The following is a 27999-nucleotide window of genomic DNA, read 5'->3' as shown; positions in this document are numbered from 1 at the left end:
GAACGTCAGAAAATGTATAGAAACCAAATAGTCCATAATGTTACATTTTTTATGCCATACCTTGCATTTGTTAGAGGATTCAATTTTATTTTTTTAATGTGTAGGCGGGATCAGCAGAAGCTTAAGTTCAAGTTTTTGTGGTCGAAACCCCTATCCCCGGCCGCCATCTTGGAAGAGGGGTGCAAAGGGGTTTCGCGCTATATCTCGTAAACTACCAACCCTACGGAAAATCTAATAAAAAATAAAATGTACAGATATAATAACGAAATATGACCAACAAAACAGATATAAACGAAAATAAGTAAAAATTTTTTAACAATTTTCCTTTTGGAGCTTATAACTTTTTTTGAGTTCATTTTACAATAAAATAACATTATAGCAATTTTGTAGAGGATATTTAAACGAACAATTTTTACTCTAAAGATGTTTAGTTCTATTTATTTGTCTAGGTCTTACAGCGCTCCAAACTTGACCAGATTCTCAAATGCTCATAGGGACACCATAAAAACAAAACGTTAGGCTTACTTTTCTATCTTAATATTTTTTTATTTATACAATTTATTATGATTTTAACATTCCTATTCTATTATTTATCTATTTTTGACCTTTCTCCCCACTATAAAACTTACCCTAAGCATATGTAGGGATGGCGGTTTTTGACAGAACACCGGTTTTCGGTTATACCGGTATTTTTTGCTTACGGTTTAACCTGGCGGTTATAACCGGCCAAAAAAAACCGGTTTTTGGAAAAACCGGTTTTTGTTTTTTTTTTAAATCCAATAGGTTAAAAAGTTACATTTACAATACACTTTAGTTGGCGATAATCCATTCGACTCGATATCAATATGATCAAAATTAGTACAATCGAAAGAACATGTATTAAATACTTTTAACACGTTTGTATATTTGTAGAATAGGTACATTTTAACTCATTTAATACTTCCTGTATGAGTATATCGTTTTGAAAACGTAGCGAAATTCATGGAGATTCGTATTCGTAATCAGTAATTCGATATTCATAGTCAGAGCATTATTTTTGGTAATCAGAAAAAGTCATTCACCCACTTTCAATGTCAAGAGATAAGTGTGAAAAATAGATGATGTTTACGTCTAATTCAACCAGATCACTTTTTATGTAAATATTATGATTACAAATACCTTTTCAAGGTATTAATATTTTCAATATTATAATAAAATTTAATAATTTTTTCTGGCTGATGTGAGATTTCACTTTCAGTTTGCTTCTGTATTTTATAAAATAAAATAAAATTTGAATTACGGTTTTGCTTGGAATAATTACTTGAGAATAATAATTATGATTGGGATCCGAAATAATACCTAACCTATCCTAATCACCGTAAAAACCTAATAACCTGTTTTTACTTTAAAAAGAAAAAACCGGTTATAACCGGGACAAAAAACAACCGGTAAAACCGGTTATTGCGAAGTAAAAAACCGGTTTTAGTTTTAAACCGGTAGGTTTTTCCCATCCCTAATATATAGAGAAGGCCCAAGAAATTGTTTGAGGACAAATTCGCCGGTCCAGAAGAAGAATGACGCAACCTCAAAATGCAAAATTCTTCAGGAGAGCAAAAAAAGGATTTTTAAATATTTAAAATATGGATTAAGTGAAGAGTAATCGTCCAGAAGCATCGGTATGGCGTTTGTTTTTTGACAACGATGGCTTTTATTTTCATCTATATTGGTTCGAATTTCATTATCTTAATTTAATCGCCCCATTTTCAACCCTATCTACAGTTGCGTCATTATGCATCTGAAACAAGGTCTAACATACCGCGTATTTCAGTAACGACGCAACTACCCTATAGTGGCTCAGCAAATTTTTACAGTTCGGTCTTTTTGTATCATCTTTACATAGTATTTCAGAAGTTTATTGCGCAATAAACAGAAATTGAAAAAATTTGCAGTTACGTCATTTTTCTTCCGTACCGGACCGAATATCTGCCTGCTATTACTTGTATTATTATAATTTATCCTAGGTGGCACAGCAGTCGGTCCCCCTCTACTTAACTTATTCTTACAGTTGTGCTAACCATTTGGCCACGTGCAGTCGTGTTAAAAATTGTGAAAAGTATTTTGATTTTTATAGATAATACTATGAAGAGTCTTGTGGGTAAAATTTATATTTTTGTGATTAGATAAGAATTTTGTGTTTTTGTAAGAGCGCATCATGAGTGGGGGTTATTTTATTTGTAAGAAACTAGGGAACTAGGGAAAATTATTTGTCAGTGGGAAAGTCGAGCCATATTTACTCGCTGTTGTCGGCGAACGTTTTTCGTCTCTTTATATGGCGGAAATAAAGACGATTCTCTGGAAATCCTGAGATACAAACGATTCGCTAAAACAGTGACAAAAAAGCATTTAATCTCTTCTCACTTCCTCCAACACAAGATGCAGCCCGTTTCCACAGACTCCGAGTGTATCACCAGAGTCAGTCATGGCTCGGTAAACATTGTGATCCAGAAAATTAGGGCTGGAAAAAGCATGGAAAATTTTGGATACCAATCCAAACTTCCAAGCCTCCAGTACCCCGAGCTTATGAAATTCACTTTTAGCAGATGCAATGGAACTGGAAGTGCATGTAGTTGCCGAAAAGCAGACCTCAAATGTTCAGCAATGTGCCTCTATTGTGTTGGTGAAAGTTGCAACAACATCGTGGACATATCAACATTAATTACTGAAGAAAATGAATTGGTAGATGAATTACCGACAATGACGCCAACTCTAACTTTCATTATACCACAAAACTTCACCTCGGATACTGATTCAGATCTTGACTCGCAGCCTGGACCAAAAAGAACTCGAAAAAAATGAAAAAATAATAACTATGACAGATCTTTTTCAACATATAATAATAAATAATATTAATTTGTCTAGAAACTGTCCTTGGATTAGGCCTATTGAGGATACCACACAAAAAAACGCACCTCCAGACTCTATATACCTCATAGGTGGCCGGGAAAAGGGTAAAAAATAGCTTAATAATAGCATAGGAATGTTAAAATTATAATTAATAAATATATAGATAGAAAAGTAAGTCCAAGGTTTTTTTTTATTGTATTCCTCTATTGTATTGTGAGAATTCGAGAATCTGGTTAAGTGTGGAGCGCTGTAAAACCTAGATAAATAAATAAAACTAAACAACTTTATAGTGAAAATTATTCGTTAAAAAATCCTCTATAAAATCGCTATAATATTATTTCATTTTAAAATGAACGGAAAAAAGTTGTAACCTCCAAAAGGAAACTTCTTACAAAATTATTAAATCTTAATCTTATTTTTGTTTATAACTTTTTTGTTGGTTACTTGACGATAAAAAGTAATAGATATAAAATTGTATAAAATTTAATTTTCTACATTTTATGTGTAAATACATTTTCTGTATGGTTGATAGTTTAAGAGATACAACTCGAAAGCCATTTGCACCACTTTTCCAAGATGGCGGCCGGGGGACAAGGGCGGCGACCCCAAAAACTTGAGCTTAAGCTTGTACCGAACCCCCTATACATTAAAAAAAATAAAATTGACTCCTCTAAGAAATGCAACCCTAAATGTAACATTTCAATGGACTAAAATGTAAACATAGACTAATTATTAGACGTACGTATTTAAGATCTAAACAAAGCGTTGTCATGAAGCATCTAGACTAGAGGTAGGTGATTTGTGACGATACAGACAAAGTACATGCAGACTACCACTGTTTTAAAAAGAATTCCGTTTTTTATGTTTGCATCATTTTTTTTGTCGGAAAATGATATTACTTTTAGAATAAACATCTATTATTTGAATGTTGAAAATTCAAATTATGACTTTTGTAATCGCAAAACATAACCTGCCATAATTAAGATGTTTACGTTGTCCGACTAAAGAAACGAGGCTGTAAATTTGTTGGACAAGAGATCGACAATCTTGAGTAATTAATTACACTGGTCAACATTAATTATGAGTCTGAATTCTGTACCTCTGATTTTGATCACTTATGCCTAACTGAAGAAAGAAAAAATATTTTTATCAATAAGGTTTGCTTTTGTACTTACCAGAACGAAATTTCAAATTTTATGAAAAAGCTCTATTTTTTAATTTAAATTATTTTTAAAAGTAAACAAATTTTAAATTATATATTTGCATTTGCACCAGAAAACCAACCATGTTGAAATCCCCTATCACTGGCCAGGCGTACTCTTCATATTTTAAAAGTTGAAGCACTATTTTAACGCTCTCGTAATTTGCTTTGAGCATTACAGAATAAGCCAGAGGAAGAGATGGGAAATCTATTTCCATAGTGAAAAAAAACTGTTTTAAGCTTCTTGTAGAGCTGTCAAACAAAATTTTTTACTAATTTTTTTATTCTAAAACATAATCTTTTGATTAAAATTAAGCTACAGGTTTAGGCGTGGGGCAAGAGGAAACGCGTCCAACCTGCACTTTCTGAAATTTTTCAGAAAGTGGTAGACTCGCTCAAACGAAGCAGTTAAAACCTTTTTTAAGACTTTTGTAATCATTTTCAAAAAAGGACGATGTACTGTGGATTATAAAGTTAATTTTATTTTAAAAAGTTAAAGAAACTAAAATTTGGTTCAGAGGGCCTAGCCGGGCAAGATGGTGAAAAGTGCCCCCAACTCAATTTAAATTCCATATAGGTCACATTTTAGCACATATAGAGGAACTCACTTTCTGAAATTTTTAGTCCCCTAGGTGGTCACGTGACCCCCCTAGAGCCTAATTAGGCTTTTTATGTTTTTATTTTTTATCTCAGCCGCGTCAAGAGCTAGCCAAAAACTTTATTTAAAAAAGTTGTAAGTTTCAAAAAGAGCTATATGAAAAAATTTTTTTTTTATTTTTTGGCGGGAAATTCGAATTTTTAGAACAATTTTAAACTTTTAAATAACTCTGAAAAAAAACTAAGACACTCGTTTTAACAAAAATCAATTATAATATGTATTTTTGCACAATCTTTCACCCTGAATTTTTTCAAATTTTTAAAATTGGTGAAACGTACCTTTAAAAATAAAAAACCGCATTTTTTCGGTTTTTTTTTCGTTTTTAATACAATTTTATACATATTTTTCAAAAGAGGTAACACCGTCACTAGAATAGGTAAAAAAATGAAAAATAATTTGGGTTTGCTTAATAAAATTTTTTTGTAGTGCCATCCATTTTCAAGATGCAGGGCGTTGAAGAAAACAAAATTTTACACATTTTTTACGATTTTGCCGAAACTACTGGCAACATTGCAATAAAATTTGGCAGGTTTTAAGAGGTAGTTATTGTGCATTTTTTGACATAAAATTAAGAATTTTATATACATCATTGGCGCGCATACGGGTAATGGTCCGAACTTTTTAAAGAAAAAAAGATGGTACGCCACTGACATATTTCAAATTAACAATCATTTTTGAATTCCTCGTTCCATTTGTGACAAAAATCTATCTTCCCATTTTTCCATACGACGCGCCGTTTTGTTGCAAAAAATAAAATATCTTAACGCTTCCAAAGTATTAGAATTAATTTTTTTAATGGATGTACGAGTTTATGTATGTACATAGATGTAGAAACTACTAGAAGTTCGAATGCTTTGTATGGATTAAGATCTTTTATTTTTTGTAATAAAAATGGCGCGTCGTGGGAAAAAATAAGAAGATAGATTTTTTGTCACAAATTGAACGAGGAATTCAAAAACGATTGTTAATTTGAAATATGTCAGTGGCGTACTATCTTTATTCTTTAAAAAGTTCAGACCATTACCCCTATGCGCGCCAATGATGAATATCAAATCCTTAATTGTATGTCAAAACATGCACAATAACTACCTCTTAAAACCCGCCAGGTTTTATTACAATGTTGCCAGTAGTTTCAGCAAAATCGTAAAAAATGTGTAAAATTTTGTTTTCTTCAACTTGAAAATGGATGGCGTTACAAAAAAATTTTATAAAGCAAACCCCAATTATTTTTCAGTTTTTTACCTATTCTAGTGACGGTGTTACCTTTTTTGAAAAATATGTATAAAATTGTATCAAAAAACGAAAAAAAAACCGAAAAAATGCGGTTTTATATTTTTAAAGGTACGTTTCACCAATTTTAAAAATCTAAAAAAATTCAGGGTGAAAGATTGTGCAAAAATACACGTTATAATTGATTTTCGTAAAAACGAGTGTCTTAGTTTTTTTTTTCAGAGTTATTTAAAAGTTTAAAATTGTTCTAAAAATTCGAATTTTTCGCCAAAAAATAAAAAAAAATTTTCATATAGATCTTTTTGAAACTTACAACTTTTTTAAATAAAGTTTTTGGCTAGCTCTTGATGCGGCTGAGATAAAAAATAAAAACATAAAAAGCCTAATTAGGCTCTAGGGGGGTCACGTGACCACCTAGGGGGCTAAAAATTTCAGAAAGTGAGTTCCTCTATATGTGCTAAAAAGTGGCCTATATGGAATTTAAATCGAGTTGGGGGCACTTTTCACCATCTTACCCGGCTAGGCCCTTTATTATTGTTATTAAAGTAGCTTACATGTCCATCATCGGTGATTTTGGTTCCTTTTCAATTCGTATATCTTTTTCTAGAGATCCCGAATAATTATGTAAATCTGTTATATCACCCTGTGATCCTGTTGTAGATGTTTGTGATCTACCACTTTCAGATTCTCTGTCAGAAAGGTCATTTTTATTGGGTGAAGGTTCCTAAAACCAAGTAAAGAATAGCATTTAATATTTATTTTATCAGTCAAAAACTTAAAATAACTATTTATTAGAGCAAATTTGTAAAAAAAATTAACAGCAAGATAGACAAATAATTTTTGTAGCTCTCTACAAAAAACATGTTACTACGTTACTATACATCCAAGAAATGTACATACGATCCAGCAACTCAGCAAATGTTTAAGATTATTTCATTCATAGAAATTCTGACCACTAGACAGCTACAGAAATAAAAATTACAGCGATTATTTCATTCATAGGAGATTCTGGCCAATAGAAAGCTACAGAAATCTAAATTAAATCGATTATTTCGTTCATAGGAGATTCTGACCAATAGAAAGCTACAGAAATCTGAATTAAATCGATAATTTTTGATAATCTCCCGTCGTTAAGTATATTACGTCAGATGCCCTTCGTTGCTACGAAAAAATACATTCAGTCACATTAATGACAATTAATGTTTTAAAAATTATAAAAGTGATGACTTTCAATCGTCAAATATTTATAAAAACTGTGTGTTTAATGGTACTTACATAAATAAATTACAATAAAATTTTGGTTTTGAATAGTTTTATTCATGAAATAATCGCAACAAATTGCACTCGACCTCTGAAATTAATATAGAATTTTTGCTCTCGTGACACTGACATAATTTCACTCGCCTTCGGCTCGTGAAATTAAAACTGTCAAAGTGTCCGGGAAAAATTCAATAATTTCAGAGCTCTTGTGCAATTACTACTGATTATTTCATTCATAGGAGATTCTGACCAATAGAAAGCTACAGAAATCTGAATTAAATCGATAATTTTTGATAATCTCCCGTCGTTAAGTATATTACGTCAGATGCCCTTCGTTGCTACGAAAAAATAAATTCAGTGACATTAATGACAATTAATGTTTTAAAAATTATAAAAGTGATGACTTTCAATCGTCAAACATTTATAAAAACTGTGAGTGCAAAATTAACCGGACACCTTAAAAATGGGTAATTTTTGATATCTCGCAATTCCTAAACCTGTTGTCCGATTTAAGTGATTTTTTAATATGTTATAGCCTTATTCTTTAACAATACCGTTTTAATAATATTGTTGCTAAACAGGTAAATTTTCATTGTATACCGGGTGTACCAATGAAACTGTGTTTTTTTCTCAAACTTCGCATCGCCCTGTGGAGTATTCTAACATTTACAAAATACTCAAATTTAAACCCAACTATAGCCTCATGTTTTCTCAACATTCTGTTTTTTGAGTCATTCGCTTATGTTGGACCGTTAAAAAGTTAGGTACTTTAACAGTTATCCATGTTTTTTATCAAAACAGTATGTTTTTAAATAAGCATGGCAAACTTTATGGAGTTATTCTACATGAAAAAATAATGACGGTTTGCTTTATAAACCTATGTCCGCAAATGCTTAATTTCTAAAATAGAGGGTGTTGAAATTTTTCTTATAAACTGACGATTTATTTATTGCTTTAAAAGCGGTTGAGATATGCAAATGAAATTTGGTGGGTTTTAAGATGTAGTTATTATACAACTTTTGACATACAAGTTAGAATTTAATATTCACCATTGACGCGCATACGCGTGAATGCGCACCATGTGTATGCGCGCCAATGGTGAATATTAAATTCTTAGTTGTATGTCAAAAAATGTGCAATAACTACGTCTTAAAACCCATCAAATTTCATTTGCATATCTCAACCGGTTTTAAAGCAATAAATAAATCATCAGTTTGTAAGAAAAATTTCAACACCACCTATCTCAGAAACGAAGCAATTGCGGACATACCGTTTATAAAGCAAACTGTCATTATTTTTTCATGCAGAATTACCCTTTAAAGGTTGCCATACTTATTTGAAAAGACCCCGTATTGATGAAAAACATGGCTAGTTGTTAAATTACCTAACTTTTTTATGGTCCAATGTACGCGAATAAATAAAAAAACAAAATGTTTAGAAAATATGAGGCTATAGTTAGATTTCACTTTTAGTATTTTGTAAATGCTAGAATATTCCACAGGGTGATGCGAAGTTTAAGAAAAAAACACAGTTTCATTGGTACACCTCGTATACAATGAAAACTTACCTGTTTAGCAACAATATTATTAAAACAGTATTCTTAAAGAATAAGGCTATAACATAGTAAAAAATCACTTAAAGCGGACAACAGGTTTAGAAATTGCGAGACATCAAAAATTACCCATTTTTAAGGTGTCCGGTTAATGTTGCACCCGAGTGTAGATTACAATAAAATTTTGGTGTTGAACAGTTTTATTCATGAAATAATCGCAACAAATTGCACTCGATCTCTAAAATTAATATATAATTTTAGAGCTCTTGTGCAATTACTACTGATTATTTCATTCATATGAGATTCTGACCAATAGAAAGCTACAGAAATCTAAATTAAATTGATAATTTTTGATAATTTCCCGTCGTCAAGTATATTACGTCAGATGCCCTTCGTTGCTACGAAAAAATACATTCAGTGACATTAATGACAATTAATGTTTTAAAAATTATAAAAGTGATGACGTTCAACCGTGAAATATTTATAACAACTGTGTGTTTAATTGTACTAATTTTGTACTTACATAAATAAATTACAATAAAATTTTGGTTTTGAACAGTTTCATTCATGAAATAATCGCAACAAATTACACTCGATCTCTAAAATTAATATAGAATTATAGAGCTTTTGTGCAATTACTACTGATAATTTTTTTCGATAATTATCCGTCGTCAAGTATTGCGTCAGATACCTTTCGTTGCTACGCAAAAATACATTCAGTGACATTAATGACAATTAATGTTTTACAACTTCTCACAGAGAGCAAGAAACAGGTTTAGTAAATATTCAGGTGAAGATATGAATAAAATATTAGTTAAAATGATTTAAAAAGACAGTTTAATTTATGAAAAAATCTTACCGAATTACACTCTAGCTCTTAAAAATTATCGATTTGTTTTGCCCTCGTGACACTTTGACATCATTTCACTCCCCTTGGGGTTGTGAAATTAAAACTGTCAAAGTGTCACTCGGGATACAAATTGATAATTTTAGAGCTATCGTGTAATTACTACTGATTATTTTTTATTCAATTCAAATGAGTACAACAATCTGCCCACATGATCAATAAGCTTTTATTTCGTTAAATTCAATAAATAAATAGATAATATCTAAAACAGTACATAGTATTTCATTTTAGACTGTTTCTGTATTATTTAAAATTAGCAGCAGGCATCCCATTCTACATTAAGATATTGCTAAGCAATCCTCAATCAGTCATTTAGTCGAGAAATAATAGAGGTGTGGATGAAAAGTGACTTCAGATCACTTGGTCCAAACGGTAAAATAACTAATTAAAAATATGTTTTGGGCTTCTTTTCATATAAGGGCATAAGGGAACAGGAAAACATATACTAGAATCCAATATGAACGCGAAACTTACAAAAAGATTTAAGAAACATTTTTGTCCAGAGAACTGGAAAAAATGTATGCAATTAGCAAGCCAGTCTTCTAGTAGGATTCATCATGTAGTCATGTTTCGAAGAAGATAGTAAAATGAGTCAAAGAAAAAAAGGTTACCATTTCATAGTGACTTGAAAACTCACCAGACCAAAAATTATTGGAGCTGCCATTTAAAAACAATTCACAAAGAGATAGTTCCGAAGTCGAAATCGAAACGTCAGGGTCAACGTATTTTAATGTAAAAGTATGGTTAATTTGGTACGGGTACGTTCAAAGGATAAGCGAGGAAAAACTCTCTAAAAAGGCAGTGAGATGGATACCAAAGGAAAAACGAAAAATAGGAAGGCCGAAAAAATCTTGAATTGCTGGTACCTATACGAAGGTCTATGAGCCAGAGATTTGATGAGGAGTGGAACAACGGAGGTAACTGACGCTTAGGCAAAGTACAATGTCGCAGGGCGTTATAAACTGACAATATGGTTAATTCCCATTAACACGCTGACGAACAGTGCGTCAAATATATGAGCAAACGTTGTGACGCTATATGTATTTTGCAAAGTTGAATATGGAAATTGCAACGTCTATAGACGTAGTGTCACATTACATCAATCGAAATTAGACGTCTATAGACGTTCTGTCCGTTAACGTGTTAAAGGTAGTAAATGAGGTTGGAATGCTACAAGAAAATGGGTCTATTAAATAAAAAGAAGTATTTGCTTTTACTTCCTCGTATTTAAGTATTTACTTAATAGTGATTGAATAGAGCATTAAAGAAATGACTTTATTCAATTAGTATTAAGTAAATACTTGTAATTAACAGCAAATACTTTTTTTTATTCAATAGACCCAATATACTGATGGCCAAAAGTACAACACCTTTTATACTATTATTGATTTGAATTTTGGACTTCTGGACTTTCTTTCAAAGTCTTATCTAAAAATATATAATTAATAAAGTTTTTACCTCTCTATCTTATCTTTAACTGATGTTTTTTTTTTCGCAAAAACAAAAAATAAAAATACAACAGTTTAATTCTGTGTATTAAAACTTCTGTTTAGGTATTTGTAATTTTTAGTCATTTTGTTTTTGTTTAACGAAAAAAAATTTAAATGCCAATAATTCGCGGTCATCGTCAAATTCTTCATTTAAGCGACTTAGGAAAAGGACGCATTGTAAGCATGAGAGAGGCCAGTTATGGTTTACGAGAAATTTCACGAAAAGTTGAAGCTAATCCATCAACGGTGTTGGGAGTTTGGAGGAGGTAGTTCAACGGTGAGACTTATCGGCTTCGTGGAGAGTCTAGATGTCTTAAAATATTGCAGATTGCGACACCTTAGACTTTTTGCTCTCAGAAACAGACCCGACAGTGTACCTACATAAACTAGGATATGATTTAGTTGCAGCTACAGGAAAGGTTATCTCAAGAAAAACAATTAATCAAAAATTACTTGGAATGGGACTAACGGCTTAACGTCTGCTTTTGGCGTTACCTTTGACACTACAGCATAAGGCTCGACGCGTAGAATGGTGCAGAGCTCGGCAAAACAGGAATGGCCAATGGAATTTTGTCTGCTTCAGTGATAATTCTAGGTTTTGTTCGGGTGGTACTGATGGGCCGTAAGGGTCCATCAGGCTTGGTCTGACCAAATATATGTAGGTTTGGCTGTTGAAAGTCATACATTAAGACAACTAAGCATTTTGGTATGGGGTGCTATATATTTGGGAATCAGATCACCTCTAGTTCATACTAACGGCACTCTATGACAGATGGACGATATATTGGTGAAGTACTTTAACCTGCATGAAACATGCGATCTTTCAATAGGATAACGTAATACCTCATATTGCCCGTGAAACCATTGAGTTCATACTAGAATCTGATATAGAGACTTTGAAGTGGTCATTCAGATCAGCTGATTTGTCACCCATCGACAATGTGTGGCATATGGTAGATCAAAAACTAAATCGATTGACATGTCTTCCAGCAAACTTAGAAAACCTGCCATATAGTGTATAATTCCATAAATATTTTAAAATTGTCCTTCTGGGTGTTGCATTTTTTGACCATCAGTATATTTTCATAAATTGTTGATTTTCTGATATACTTACCTTCAAATTATTATTAATAGGAAGATTTAGTCCTTTCGTAGAACCACCTAAATCGTCCTTAGATACAGATACCCTCCGTTTCAACAACTGATCGAACGAATTTGATAGACTTCGTTTAGCTTTAGTAAATATAGTACTGCCACCTAGATACTGATTAAGGAATTCGGATCGATTTTCAGCTGTGTCATGCGTGTGACGCAATTGCTTCGATTCGCAATGGGCTCTTAGCAACATCATTAGAAATTCGTTTTGTTCTCGGACGGAATCAGTTTCGGCACCTCGGTATTTTGTTAGGATTATTGATTGTTCTTCTTCGTCTAATTGTTCTACCCTAAAGATTTCAGAAAATATATACATTTATCTGTTAATATTTAAAAACAAAATAATAGAAAATCTTATTTAGGGTTACTAACCCTAACGACGCACTGTAGTTCCAAATGCCGAAAACGTGGTCATGGACCTTTAAAACCGAATATTGTTCCTGCACTTCGGTAATACTTTTGTACTTCGTGGTGTTTGGCATCGCTGATAACAAATCTGATATTAATTTTTAAAAAACAAAATATCGGATCCAATATTGCGGAAAGAAATTGAAAATATACATCAATACACAATATTTTTCCAAATTTGGCAACTTTAATGGTTTTTAAGGTCGCTGACTACAAATCTGACATTATTTTTTTTTTTTGAAATGCAAAATGGAGGGTCTAGTGTGCCGAAAACAAGCTGATAATATTATTTTAACCGCATATTTTTTTGAATTTTTATAATAAGTATTAGGATTTTTGAAATTGCTGATTACGAATACAAGTTCTTTTTGAAATACAAACAAATTGGCGGATCCAATATGATGCAAATAATTAAAAATACTAATTAAAATTCATAATTTTGAAGAAGAATAATTTAAGGACTTTTTAAGATATATAATTACATAATATAAATATGTAATATAATATATTACATAATAATATCTTAATAAAGCACAAAGAGGTTTCATTTTTAGAATGACAGGAGCCTTCAGTATTACAGCAACAACAGCTTTAACATTTTTGACTGGTGTAATGCCCATGCACTTGGAAGCACAAAAACGTGCAGGTAGATATTGCAAAAAAAAAGAAAATTATGAAAAAATAATACAATTATTGGGAATAGAAATATGAACAAAAAGAGAAGGGTCTCGGTGAATTCGTAACTATTTTAATCCCCCATCCTAATTACAGGCCAACTCGTAACTCTGGCGCGCAGGTAATTCTTCGATAACCCACTAACTACCGGTGAATTAGTAACTTTCATTTTTAAGTAATGTTGATAATTTAATACCGGTATTCCGGGTATGTACCTGTAAAAATTACTCTCTTTGAAGGTGGTGTAAAAGGTATTCATCATTTATGTGTTGTCTCTTGGAAGAGTTACATACTAGAGAAAATCCAAATAAATTTTGTGAAAATGACTGAAATTCTTGTAACAGATAACAGATTTCGTAATGAGTGCACGTGGGTGTAAGTTATTGGTGGTAAATAATTTTAAATTTCAATTAAAGAAAGTGCTAAAAAGTGGAAAACATTTATGGTACTGTTCTGCATCTGGTTGCAAGGCAACCTGTTATACCGACGAAATCATACGGCCTGCTATCATACGGCCCCTATTTTCATTTAAAAAAAAATCATCGATTGCGTCATCACGCCCAGATAGATGACGTCACTGGTATGATATGTATACCAAAAAATTAGAATTTAAAAATAAAAATCGACTTATTTCGGGATTTATCTCCAGAGACGCCAATTCTCGAGAAAATGAATTTATTCCAACTCAAACGTCCTCACTGTATTTGTTTATAAGCCAAAAAATTGTTTATAACTTTAAAACAATGCTGAGGCCTCTTAGATAATCCGATTTTAATTCTGTAAAGTGTATTAGATAGGTAAAGAGCCTCTTTATATGTGAAACAATTAGCAAACTTCTAAATGGTCTACTTTCTGTTCAGAAAGTTTTTAAAAATTTGAACTTTTTTAAAAAAATTTAGATTGCAAAGTTATTATGCAAAATCTATTAGGTAGATTTTAATGAAATTTGGTGGACGATTTAAGTATGTTATAAGGATTTTCTATGCGAATTACGAAGGTTTTAAGTGCAACCAAAGTTGTTGAAAAACACTGAATAAAAAGAGGCTTATTTTGCCCCTTATTTGGTATTTATTGCTATTTTTCAGAAAGGGTAATATTTTAAGACATTTTTAGCTAGTCGTATATCATAAAAAATTCAATTATCTTTATTTTAATTCGCTACGACTCTGCTCCAAAATGAATCGTTTTAAAGTTATAAGAAAAAATGTAGAAAAAAATTAATGTTTTTCGAAATTTTTAAATATTTTAATTGTTTTATTAATGTTCCGGGCATATTTGAGAAGGAGCATAAGTCAATTATTATTATTGAAGTTGTCACCTAACTTTATCTGCAAAAATCCGAATGCCACCTCGCACATCCACAAATAGACGTTTTTTTTTACAGATCCGCCCTGGTCTATACATATAATATTGTTTCAATCAAAAGAGATTTCAATTTTTGTTATTTTTTTATAGGTACATATAATACACAACATGTTTTTAAGCAAACCAAGAACCATTCGCTTACATAATAATATGCTATATGCCCCGTGTTGGCTTAATCCGTTACTGTTCAAATTTATTTCTTACCTTTTAACCTATTAACAACTATTAAACAATGGTTTCGAATTCACCTGTATAAAGTTGCGAGTTGGTCAGGTAGAAAAGTTACGAATTGGCCGGTGTACATTTTGATTTAAAAAAGTTTGTCATTAAGAGTTACGAGTTAGCGCGTGTCCAAAGAGAATTATAAGAAATATTAAATAGAAAATGGCAAAACGAATGGGATAATTTCCTTAAAGCAAGACGTCTCTATAATTTTATTCCAAATTTAAATAATATATGTACCAGATTATTTTAACCCAAAAAAAGGATTAATACATTTTCTTACAGGGCACGGTCCTTATCCTACATACCTGCATAGATTTTAATTTAAAAGATGATGAATATTGTGAATGTGGAGAAATACGAATTATTTATTTAATTCAAAATACATTTTACTGCTGTCAAAACACAGAAAAAATGTTTATTTGACAAATAAACATTGTTTTTCGCTTAAATTCAATATGCAATGTGCCACCCACCTGCCTCTTAGCAGTTTAAAATTTAATTTTTCTACGAGCGTGCAAAAATGTCTACTTCCGCGCACGCGTTTTAGTTTAGAAACTTTTACTTTAACGGTTCTTGGGGTCACTGAATACGATTACGCCATCAGAACTGGCCCCCGGATCACCTGGTGTCCGGGTGTCAGTTTAGATATGTTAATATGGCCTTAAAGTAATTATAATACATGCAATAAACTAATATTTAGATATTATTTACTAATTTATTTCATATCTTATTGTGTTCATGTTTTATTGAAATTAACGCGAGAATTCGATGAAATAAAATAATTTTGACATAATATTCGAAAGTCAAATCAGTAGACAATAACAGTGGTTTTGAATCGTCGTCATGGAAACCAAGATCGTCGTCATGCTAACCAATTATGCTGAAAGTTTGCCGAACTCCCGCTTCGCGTCGTTCGGCAAACTGCAGTCGCGTGCGGAAAAGTATGACTTTCTGCGCTTGTTAGGAAAATAACTATTAAGCGAAAATCAAAGTTTTTTTTGTCAAATAAATCTTGTTTTATGTTTTCTGACAGCAGAAAAATGTAATTTCAATTAAATAAATTGCATACATTTTTCTTTTTGTATCAATTAATTTAATTAAAAAGAAAATTTTGAACGCCCTATATAAATATGTAATTATTAGATATGTTAATATTTATATTATTACATAGAGAATTGAATAACTTTTCAAATGAGCTAGCATACGACCCCTATTTTCATTTAAAAATCAACGATTACGTCATTACGCCCAGATGGATGACGTAACTAGTATAATGTATATGCCAAAATATAAATATAAATTCAAAAATAAAAATCGTTTTGTTTTGGGATTTTTCCGTAAAGTCGTTGGCTTACAAAATAACGAATTTATTTTATACATTTGCACCATGCTCTATGCAACAGGCCATGGTGTATGTCATTTAAAAAAATGGAAAAATTCAGATTCAAATTAGAACTAACCTTCTAAAAATAGCAGCTTGCGTTTTTCTATCGGACATATTTTCGACTTCAACACATAATTTATGATACCAGACCATAGGACAATGGTCACAAGATGTTATTGTGTGTTTTGGTCGTACCTCATTGTTTAAAAATGCTTGTGTAATAGCTGAAAATATAAAAAATTAACTAATAGAAAATTTCATTAAAACATTACTAATTTTACCTGCCATAGCATCGCTGGCTATTGAAGCAGATTCACATTTAAATATGTAGCCAACATAAGTGAATGTATTTTGTCCTTCTTTACAGATAAACCCAAAATGTTCAGATCTAACTTGCCCCTAAAAACGAAAAATATTGAAATATAGAAAGATCAAGTTTGTTTCTTTAATCTGCGATATTACAGCATAATAAGTACATACAGGCTTGGGATAAAGTATGGAACCAAATAACTATCCTTGAAACGAAAAATACGATATTCTTGAAAATCAACACGATAGTAAAATGACACACAACGCATGTGAAGCCATATTATTTGTTACTACTCTACTTCCGGAATTACTTAAAATACTTATACACTTAATTCATTTTCTTCTTCTTCCGTATTTTCTTCGTCACTATCATTATACAAGTCAATGATAAATTTATTTCCACCATTAATCTGGAAAGGATAATATTATTCTTCAACTTTCTTTTAAGTAGGGGGAAGTCGCAATATAGGTAGTGTGTCCATGCTTTCCGGCAATACTTTCTTGGACATATAGTTTTTAAAATTGCTTCGTGTGCAGAACTTCAATAAGTTGTTTTTTATGCAGAAAGTAAAGATAGACCTTTCAGTAATGAAATAAATGTATAAAAGACTGATTTAGATTAAAAAATTAGAAGAAAAGACTAAGTTTTCAATATTAAAACAACATCAAAAAATGTTACTCTACATCCTACCAGACTGAAAACAATGGTAAACCTTCTCTGGTAACACCTCCGAGGCTTCTACAATTTGCAAGCCATAACGGATGCTGAGACTAAGGAAGATGAGGGAATTTTACAATTTATAATTCACGTCCCATCTGCTCAGCGCAGTAAAGTTCCAACGAGAATGGTTCCCTTCGTACTCCAATCAGAGTAAACATGTAAATCAAAAATGAGATGAAATTGGAAATGGTTATTAATTTTTAAAAAATTAGACTTTGATAAACTATCTACGAATACGGCAATTGGGTCAAATTAAGACTAATTATCAGAGAAAAAGAATAATCAGATAAATTTAAAAATTGTTTTACCTGAACACAAGTAGCAATATCTTTATGTTGTTTATGTAGTAGAATAATTTTCCTGTCGGGACTTATCAATCTCAAATCGGTCCTATCAACTTGCAATACCATCGTTCTATTGTGATCGTCTAGATTTAATATTGACTTGGAACGTGTAGGACCGACATCATTATTCAGTTCAGAATTAATATTATTAACTCTATTAATTTCTTGATAGGAATCAATGTTTTCTGCTTTAGAGTTTGCATTGTTAACGTCGAGATAATCACTTGTATTTTGGACATCACTATTAGCATTATGATCATTTGACTTATTCTTTTCAGATATCGAGGCTAAGGTGTCTATGATTTGGTTCTGTTGCATTCGAAGCAAACTGGAGTGGACTGATTGTGATCTAAGTAATGGATGGACATTTGTACTTGAGACTGAATCATCACTGGTAGATGAGTCCTAAAAGTATATCAAAGTAAAATAAAGAATAATAAAAAAGGTCAAAGATTTTCAACCTAATAAAAATATTAAATTTAATTGAAAAACTTATTGGATCATTTTCCTGGTGACACCTTTGCATCTTTGGTTTGCGCTCTCTGTTCTAAGTGAAAAATAAGACAGTTTTGCCTTCGCATTGCAACTGAATAAAAATGGTATACATTTTTATTTTTTTTTTAATAATAAAAAAGTTTAAAATTACAGATACAGAGTGAGTTTTATGTATGGAAACACTCAATTATCTCGGAAAGGGCTTCCACGATTTCTATAAGATTTGGTGGATAAGGGTTTTCTAATGCGGCCGATATTATAGTGCTAATTACATTGTTGTCACATTTTCAGTTTCTCTGGAAATCTAATCAACTTTCTTATTTTAAATAGAATACCCTACATATTTTTTGCGTTTTTAAGTCCTTAAGAAATGCTGATTATTTTTCATGTTATAATCCCTATACCTAAATGCCGTAATTTCGGAGATATTGCTACATTTGTTAAAAAAAAAAATAAACAAATTATAAAAATCAATTTTTTCGGCCCTGGTAAACATTATTTTAGGTTGTTTGGATCATTGTGAACAAAAAATATATCTTGTAATTTTTTTCTAAAATTAATCGTTTCCGAGTTATAAACAATTTAAAACTGAAAAATATCGAATAATGACGATTTTCAAGGTTCAAAAACACAAATAAAAAATATTATTTTTGAAACTGCGAAGTACCGAAATTCAAGTTTAATCCTTATTTTATCAGTTACCGATAATCAATTTGAGCTTGTTTCATTTTAAAACATTGTTATTTAGTTGTGAATGCAGCTCGATCGCCCACCCTCTCATATGCACTTTATTAACAATTAAAAAGCAATGTTTTAGAATAAAACGGGCCAAAAAATCTTATGGCACGCTATTAGAAGAAGAGTTTAGCTTAAATTTAGGTACTTCGTAATTTCAAAAATTGTATTTTTTACTTGTGTTTTGAACCGTTAAAATCGTCATTATTTGATTATTTTCAGTTTTAAATTGTTTATTACTCAAAAATGCTTAACTTTTGAGAAAAATTATAAGACCTTTTTTGTTCCCAATGATCCAAAGAACCTAAAATAATGTCTACCCGAGTCGAAAAAATTGATTTTCATAATTTGTATAAATTTTCAACGAAAACATTTCGTTTATAAATTCGCAAAAGTGTGTGTGTTATTGCGTTGATCCAAATCTGAAAACGGCATTTCGATATTTCTAACCGTCTTCGAGATAATCGACTTCAAAGTCTAAAATGTGACGTCACAATCGTTTTATTTTCTACCGACACGTTACACGTCCAGCTGAAATCGGTCCTATTAAGTAGGCTAGTTTTCAACGAAAACTTTTCGTTTATAAATTTGCAAAAGTCTGTGTGTTATTGCGTTGCCACTCCTGCATTACTTAGAGCAGATGTATCGATGATTTCTTATGTAGTTTTGTCTTCTGAATCCAAATCTGAAAACGGCATTTCGATATCTCTAACCGTCTTCGAGATAATCGACCTCAAAATCTAAAATGTGACGTCACAATCCTACTTTTCAACGAAAACTTTTCGTTTATAAATTTGCAAAAGTCTGTGTGTTATTGCGTTGCCGCTCCTGCAATACTTAGAGCAGGTGTATCGATGGATTCTTATGTAGTTTTGCCTTCTGAATCCAAATCTGAAAACGACATTTCGATATATCTAACCGTCTTCGAGATAATCGACCTCAAAGTCTAAAATGTGACGTCACAATCCGGTTATCTCCTACAGATGCACTAAACGTCATCGTCAGCTCAAATGGTTGATTAGGAAGTAGGCTACTTTTTTTTAAATCTAGATTTGCAAGCAAGCAAGCAAGCATAGTGATTTAACCCAGCCTGAGAGACTTGCTCACCCCTAGAGAATGACATTCGGGTGATACAATTCATTGGGGCGAGGAGGATTAACTCCCGTAAGCAGGAATCACTCCACCCCGCTTCAATGCTCCAGACCATCCACTTACCCCCCGATAGCACTCTGATGCGCTATAGAGGCTCTCAATCAGCAAAGTGCTTATCATATGGGAGTCTTGGGTACACGGACTCCCATATGAAATCCTACCCCGATCAATGCAGGCCAGCGTGAGGCGCTCTATTCCCGCTATCTCTAGTGACTTATCTTCGATCTGTTTTGCTTGCTCGGGCGCCGAGTCCCCGCTCTGGGCTCTGTCCAGTTCGGCGACTCGGCGCTCGAGGATGTGGGCCCCTCATGCCCTTTTTTGGGTTTTGTTACTAATATTTTTTTTTGTGGCTTTCGCCTATTGTTAATATTTTATTGATTTTTTTAGTGGCTGAAGCCGATTTGAAGTTTTTTGTATATTTTTTTGAGGGATGTCTGAAAATTATAAAAATCAACATTAATAAATATAATGAGATGCCAAAGGTGAGCAAGTTGTCTTCTTTTGATAGAGCTACGATTATCTAGCCTTTATTATATATTTACTAATATTTGTTGTTTGGGTCTCCTATGTTTCCATCTATGGTACACATCATACCTTAATATCTCTTGCAAGATCCGGTTTGGGTGGTCTTCTAGCTCAGCAAATTTTGTTCTGGCTTTTTCCTCCATAATATCCAGTACTCTTATTTGTTTTAGGTCTCTAAATAAGAACCGTTCGGCGACGTATCTGGGCACGTTTGCAGCTTCTCTGAGGCAGTTGTTGTGTGCCGCTTGTATCTTCTTTTTGTTACTTTGACTTATGTGACCCCATGCAAGAGATGCGTATGTAATTATTGGCAGTATAATGCTATTTATCAGTCTTAATTTTGTTTTCATAGCTAATTTGCTTCTTCTTCCTGTGAGTCCTCTTATTGCTGATCTGGCCGCTGTTGTTTTCTGGACTGTTGCGTTGACATGTGATGTGAATGTAAGACCTTGGTCCATTGTGACTCCTAAATATTTAACTTCGTTTTGCCATTCGATGGGTCTGTCTTGCAATGTTAGCTGTTCTTCTGGGTTATCTCTTCTCTTTTTGAAGATAACCGCTTGGGTCTTATCTGGATTTATTGCTATTTTCCATTGGATACTCCATTCTTCTATTGTATCCAATGCCGTCTGTAGATTTCTTACAGCTATATCTAGGTTCATGTGTTTTGCAGCAATTGCAGTGTCGTCTGCATAAAGGCTGATCAATGTTCCGGGTGTTCTTGGAACATCTGCTGTATATATGGTATACAGAAGGGGTGATAAAACTGCCCCCTGTGGTACTCCAGCTTCCGGCATTCCGTGTTCTGATAGAACTGGTCCTATCCGGACCCTGAACTTCCGGTCGCTTAGGTACGAGGAGATGAGTTTCGTCATGGCCCCGCTGTATCCATAATCTCTCATTTTGTATGTCAGTCCTTCATGCCACACTCTATCAAAGGCTTTGCTTACATCCAGAAAGGCTGCTCCCGTATATTGTTGGTCATTGAATCCAGCTACTATATATTCGGTAAGTCTTAATATTTGAAGTTCGCTGGAATGTTGAGCTCTGAATCCAAACTGTGATTCTGGGATTATGCCTAGCCTGTCTGTCTCTGATTGGAGCCTGGTTTGGATGACCCGTTCCACTATCTTACTGACTGCTGGAAGTAAGCTAATCGGCCTGTAATTTTGAGGAAATATGTGGTTCTTTCCTGGCTTGGGTATCATAATTACATGGGCTTCCTTCCATCGATTTGGGAAGAGCCTGTATCTTAGTATTGCGTTTGTTATATTTGTCAAATACACAACTGCTTTCGAGGGAAGATACTTCAGAGCTCTGTTAGTGATTTCGTCTGGACCAGGTGCTTTCTTTGGTGAACTTTTTCGAATCAGTTCACTTATTTCTCTTGGTGATGTGGGATTTATTATTTCTTCTTGTTCTTCGGGCGTTTCTAGTTCTGTTTCTTCGACTTCTTCGATAAAGTCTATATCTTCGTCTTGGTGATAATTCAGTGTACACTCTCTTTCAAGTGTCCTTCTCATCACCTCGGCTTTATCTTCTTCTGTGTAGACGATCCCATTTTCTCCATGTAGTGGGGGAATGGGTTTTCTATCGTTTCTTAAAGTTCTTTGGAGCCTCCATATTTCTTGCATATTTTGGCTCCTTTCCTCCATTTCTTTTATGTAGTTTTCCCACTTTTGGCTTCTATGGTCTATTAGTGCCTGTTTGACTTGTCGATTCAGTCGATTTGCCCTATTTTTATCTTCCTGGTTTCTCGTTCTTCTGGCTCTCTTTTTGGCTCTGTTCTTTTCCCGTATCATTTTCTAGATTTGCCAAGCATAGATTATTTACATTTGATTTTGACACTTCGTGAATGTCAAACTAAATTTTAAATTAAGTATTAGTAAAACATCAATGACATTTGATAGGGAATTTAATTATTATATAAAATAAATAAGATGTTCAAAAATACAATTTGAGTATAAATATTTTAATAGCAATAATTTATTAACAGTTTTAAAAAGGTTTATACCAGTATAAATACGGCCTCCCCTTTATGATAAATGGACTGTTCCATTGATCAAGTTAGGACAATGATCAAGTTAGGTTTTTACTAGACATGACGGAAAAGACGAGGTTTGACAGTTGAAATGTGTAGTATGAGATATTATAAAAAGACTACCATCTTTGGATTCATCAATTTTTTAGTGGAACTTTTTTTAAATAAACAATCAAAACGTCAAACTTAGTTTTTTACTCATAACTTAAAAACTTGTTTATTTAGAAATTTGACGTCCACAGGTAACTTTCTCAGAAAAAAAAGTTACATCGAATGAGATACGCTAAATAAAAATCGGTTAATAAACAAAAAAGTTATTGCAAAACGGATGACAAAATCACTGTTTTTGAATATAGGTAATAACAATTTTATTGTTTGTTAAAATACGTTTTAATATACCCAAAATTGAGGGCACTATGGTGTTTGAATGGTGTGCAAAGAATGGTCCAGATCTGTTAAATAGTTTTCGTAAAATTGAATTTGTTTATAAAATTTTTTGAAAAACGAGCTAATTTCTGAGGCTGGTCCAGTTAATATGGCTGAATGTATCTCAACAATCCGGGGCTCATTTCCTTCGTTAAGATGTATACTAACCCCTTATGATAAAAAAGTAAAAAAAAATTACATATACGTATACAAAATTATTTGTTAATAAATAGCAGTTTTTAAGCTTATAAACAATTACAATAATTTCGTAGAAATTAGATCAAATTAAATGGCAATACAAAATACGGAAAGCTGGTTAAAATAGACAACTTTCAAAAAAATTTTTTAGGTCCTACGACCCTTGGGGTCTGAGATTGCCCCTTTTTTTGAAAAAATCACTGTTACGTTAATTAACAACACTAAAAGCTGAAATTAACCAATCTTTTATAAGAAAAGTCAAAGTTTTTAACAAAATTTTTAGTAAGAAAAAATGTTAAAAATTGTTTAAAGAGTATTGTTATAAAGAAAGAGTATTTTGCGTTCCGACTAAAGTAAAAAATAGCGGGCGTAGTCGACTGACTGAATAGTGGGCGCGGTTGGCGACCGGCATGCGGCAGCAACTATTAAAATTACGTTATCCCGACCACAAAAATCCACTTTAAGGTGAATGACAAATTTTCGTCACTCCTTATGTTTTCGAGGTCTCTGAATCCGAATATGGAGTTAATTTTTTTCTAGAATTAGTGGAACATGTTCAAAAATCAAATTTTATGCAAAGATGCGAAAAATCAATGTTGATGATTTTTCAATTTTAACTCCCTGTATTTTTGGTCGCTGTAAATATTTCCTTTTGAAAAGTTTACTGTGTTATCTTTGAAGCATTTAGATAACAATGAGATTTGTTCAAAATGACTCAACACGTTAAAAGAGAAGTTGTTAATTTTTAAACATTTTGTCGTTAGATTTCGTTAGTTTCATGTTTACTTAAAAAAGTTGAGTGACAAACTTTTTAGTTTATAATTTTAATTAACACAGAAATAAAATATAATTTATGAAGAAGTTTTCCAAAAAAATTTAATTTAAAATATGCAATAGGAAAAATGTTATGTGACTTTATAGACGAGCGGCACACCCCTAAAAAGCTTATTTCTCGAGATACTGATACTAATTTTGGTCATACTTTATATTTTTGATGGTGCTCAAAACTAAAATTAGGGTTGTTTTGAATTTTACGTGGGGGAACATCAAAATCGCAACTTTACCCTAAAAATACAAAAAAATTCAGGTTTTTTTGAGTTTAATTTGCTACAACTCTGTTCCATTGTAATATTTTTTTCTGATATTTTTATAGTATATATTTCTCACCTTTCTGAAGACAATGGGACCTGCTTCAATATTTCTGTCTTGCCATAAAGAGAGTTATAAATTGTTTGAAGTAAAAGGTGCAGATTCTTGAATTGCAAAGTTTAATCGCAAAAGTTGAGTAACATAATTTGAAATTTAGCTGTTTAATTAATTTTAAGTTAAAATCTAGAGTACAGAGAACAAAATGTTTTATAGAAAAAAAGTGGTGTAACTTTTAATTTTAAGAAAAACGTGATTTCATTTTTTTTTATTTTTAGGGTAAAATTGCGATTTTGACAATGTTTCCCCATCTAAAATTCAAAAAAAAACTCATTTTCGTTTTCAGCACCATAAAAAGTATAAAGCAAGACCAAAATTTGCCATTCACCACACCGTGGTTGATATCTCGAGAAATGAGCGTTTTTTTGGGGGGGAGTACCACGTACCACTCGTCTATAAGGTCGCGTAACTTTTTTTCTGTTGCATATTTTGACTTTGTGGCCTTTTTATTGTTATTTTTTAAATTTATTTATTTAAAATATAATTTTACTAAATAAATGTGCAACATAATAATATTCATAAAATTCAAGTTTCTACCAAAATATATAAAGATAATATTAAGCTTCAAATCCAGTATACTGTCAATGTTAAAAATGGGCTGCAACGGTCTAGCGCTAGCGAATTCTAGTCCGCGAATTTATTCTCATTCGACTGCGCCCATCATTTTTTTTTACTTTAGTCGGAACGCAAAAAACTCTTTCTTTATAACAATACTGTTTAAACAATTTTTAACATTTTTTCTTGCAAAAAACTTTGTTAAAAACTTTGACTTTTCTTATAAAAGATTGGTTAATTTCAGATCTTAGTGTTGTTAATTAACGTAACAGTGATTTTTTCAAAAAAAGGGGCTATCTCAGACCCCAAGGGTTGTAGGACCTAAAAATTTTTTTTAGAAGTTGTGTATTTTAACCAGCTTTCAGTATTTTTTATTGCCATTTAATTTGATCTTTTTTTTTCTCTCTGATTCTGGCCTTGGTTTAGAACTAGAACCTTTAGCCACGTAATTGTATAACTTATCACTAAGTCAGGGGAGTAACGTGTAGAGTGTGTTGAGTAAGTGTCTTGTTACTTTGCAAAGTCGACGTCATTGTCTTTGCAAAGAGACGCTAGAGTACCGATCCCACAAGGACAGAAACTATTTTTCATTTATTAATTTATAATAAATGAAAAATTTCTGACCCTGGTAGGATTCGAACTCCCGACCTTTCGTTTCAAAGGTAGGCGCTCTTACCACTGCGCCACAGAGGGGGTTAATTTGATCTAATTTCTACGAAATTATTGTAATTGTTTATAAGCTTAAAAACTGCTATTTATTAACAAATAATTTTGTGTACGTACATGTAATTTTTTTTACTTTTTTTTTCCATAGGGTATTAGTATACATCTTAACGAAGGAAATGAGTCCCTGATTTTTGAGATACATTCAGCCATATTAACTGGACCAACCTCAGAACTTAGCTCGTTTTTCAAAAAATTTTATAAACAAATTAAATTTTGCAAAAACTATTTAACAGATCTGGACCATTTTTTGCACACCATTCAAACACCATAATGCCCTCAAGTTTCGGTATATTTAAACATATTTTAATAAACAGTAAAATTGTTATTAACAATATTCAAAAACAGTGATTTTGTCGTCCGTTTTGCAATAACTTTTTTGTTTATTAACCAATTTTAATTTGGTGTATCTCATTCGATGTATCTTTTTTTTCTGAAAAAGTTATCTGTGGACGTCAAATTTCTAAATAAACAAGTTTTTAAGTTATGAGCAAAAAACTAAGTTTGACGTTTTGATTGTTTATTTAAAAAATGTTCTACTAAAAAATTGATGAATCCCAAGATGGTAGCCTTTTTGTAATATCTCATACTACACATTTCAACTGTCAAACCTCGTCTTTTCAATTATGTCGAAAAACGGCTTATTTTTTACTAACTTGCTTGGTCTAACTGGCTAGTGATTGTAGAAGGTAATTTTTTTGTTTTTTTTGAGAATTTTGCCGCAATTGGCAAAATTACTAATTATTTAGTAATAGTTATTAACTATTTAGAAATTATTTTTTTGTCCAATTGGCAAAATTATTGACTAAAATCACTAGCCAATGTTGTGTCTGTGTACATCCTTCTAATGGAAAAAAATATTTGAAGATTTTTCTCAAATTATGGATACCAAGAACATTTTCATTTATAACTCTTATTAAAAAGCTGTTCTTGTTCTAAGATTTATGATGCAACCGTGTCCCAAAAGTAGGGGAACGGTCGAATATTTCGCGAACTAAACATCGGACGAAAAAACTGAAAAATAGGTGTTCAATCATTTTCAAAAATCTATCCAATGACACCAAACACCAACTCCCACTACACACCCTGGAGGTGGGGTGGGGGGTAACTTTAAAATATTAAATGGAAACCCCTAGTTTTTCTTGCAGATTTGCATTCGTTACGTAAAAGTAAGCAACTTTTATGCAAGACATTTTTTCGAACTGTGGATAGATGGCGCTATAATTGGGAAAAACGATTTATCCTGATACCATAGGTAAATTATAGAAACGGTCTAATATCTCGAGAAATACACTTCCAAATAAGAAACCAAAAAACAGGTTTTTAATATTTTTCGAAAACCTATCGATAAACACTAAACATGACCCTCCAACCCACCCCCTGGAGGTGGGGTGGGGGGTAACTTTAAAATCTTAAATAGCAACCCCCATTTTTTTGCAGATTCGAATTCGTCATGAAAAATTAAGCAACCTTTATTCGAAACATTTTTTTAAAAATGCTGATAGATGGCGCTAATAAATAGTATTTTTCCAATTAAAGCGCCATCTATCAACAATTCTAAAAAATGTTTCGAATAAATGTTGCTTAGTTTTTCATGACAAATCCGAATCTGTAATAAAAAGTGGGGGTTGCTATTTAATATTTTAAAGTTACCTCCCACCCCACCTCCAGGGGGGTGGGTTGGAGGGTCATGTTTAGTGTTATTCGATAGGTTTTCGAAAAGTATTAAAAAAAATTGTTTGGTTTCTCATTTCGAGGTGTATTTCTCGAGATATTAGACCGTTTCTATAATTTACCCATGTTATCAGGATAAATTGTTTTTCCCAATTATAGCGCCATCTATCCACAGTTCGAAAAAATGTCTTGAATAAAAGTTGCTTACTTTTACGTAACGAATCCAAATCTGCAAGAAAATCTACAGGTTTCTATTTGAGATTTTAAAGTTACCCCCCACCCCACCTCCAGAGGGTGTAGTGAAGGTTGGTGTTTGGTGTCAGTGGATAGATTTTTGAAAATGATTGAACACGTATTTTTCAGTTTTTCGATCCGATGTTCAGTTCGCGAAATATTCGACCGTTCCACTACTTTTGGGACACCTTGTATAAAATTTTATTAATTTTATACGAGGTATATAAAAAATATGAATTTCGATCAAGAGTAAACTACCTTTATAGTT

The 27999-nt window shown here is 32.2% G+C and overlaps 1 protein-coding gene across 3 annotated transcripts in view; it reads right to left on the bottom strand.

The window, feature by feature from the left end:
• Positions 1–27999, bottom strand: part of LOC114330762 (TBC1 domain family member 1) — a 537565-nt gene that overhangs the window by 65788 nt on the left and 443778 nt on the right. For all 3 annotated transcript variants that reach the window (XM_050648467.1, XM_028280173.2, XM_028280172.2), the window contains 5 exons: positions 17732–18172; positions 16675–16792; positions 16470–16617; positions 12296–12626; positions 6527–6696 (listed from right to left, as the gene is read on the bottom strand). In XM_050648467.1, coding sequence (XP_050504424.1) covers positions 6527–6696; positions 12296–12626; positions 16470–16617; positions 16675–16792; positions 17732–18172 — 1208 coding nt within the window. The remainder of the gene's footprint in view (positions 1–6526; positions 6697–12295; positions 12627–16469; positions 16618–16674; positions 16793–17731; positions 18173–27999) is intronic.

The sequence above is a fragment of the Diabrotica virgifera genome, chromosome 4 (assembly GCF_917563875.1).
Source record: "Diabrotica virgifera virgifera chromosome 4, PGI_DIABVI_V3a".
Classification (NCBI taxonomy): domain Eukaryota; kingdom Metazoa; phylum Arthropoda; class Insecta; order Coleoptera; family Chrysomelidae; genus Diabrotica; species Diabrotica virgifera.
Note: the sequence above shows the minus strand (reverse complement) of the source record. Positions and strands in the feature narration are given on the sequence as shown.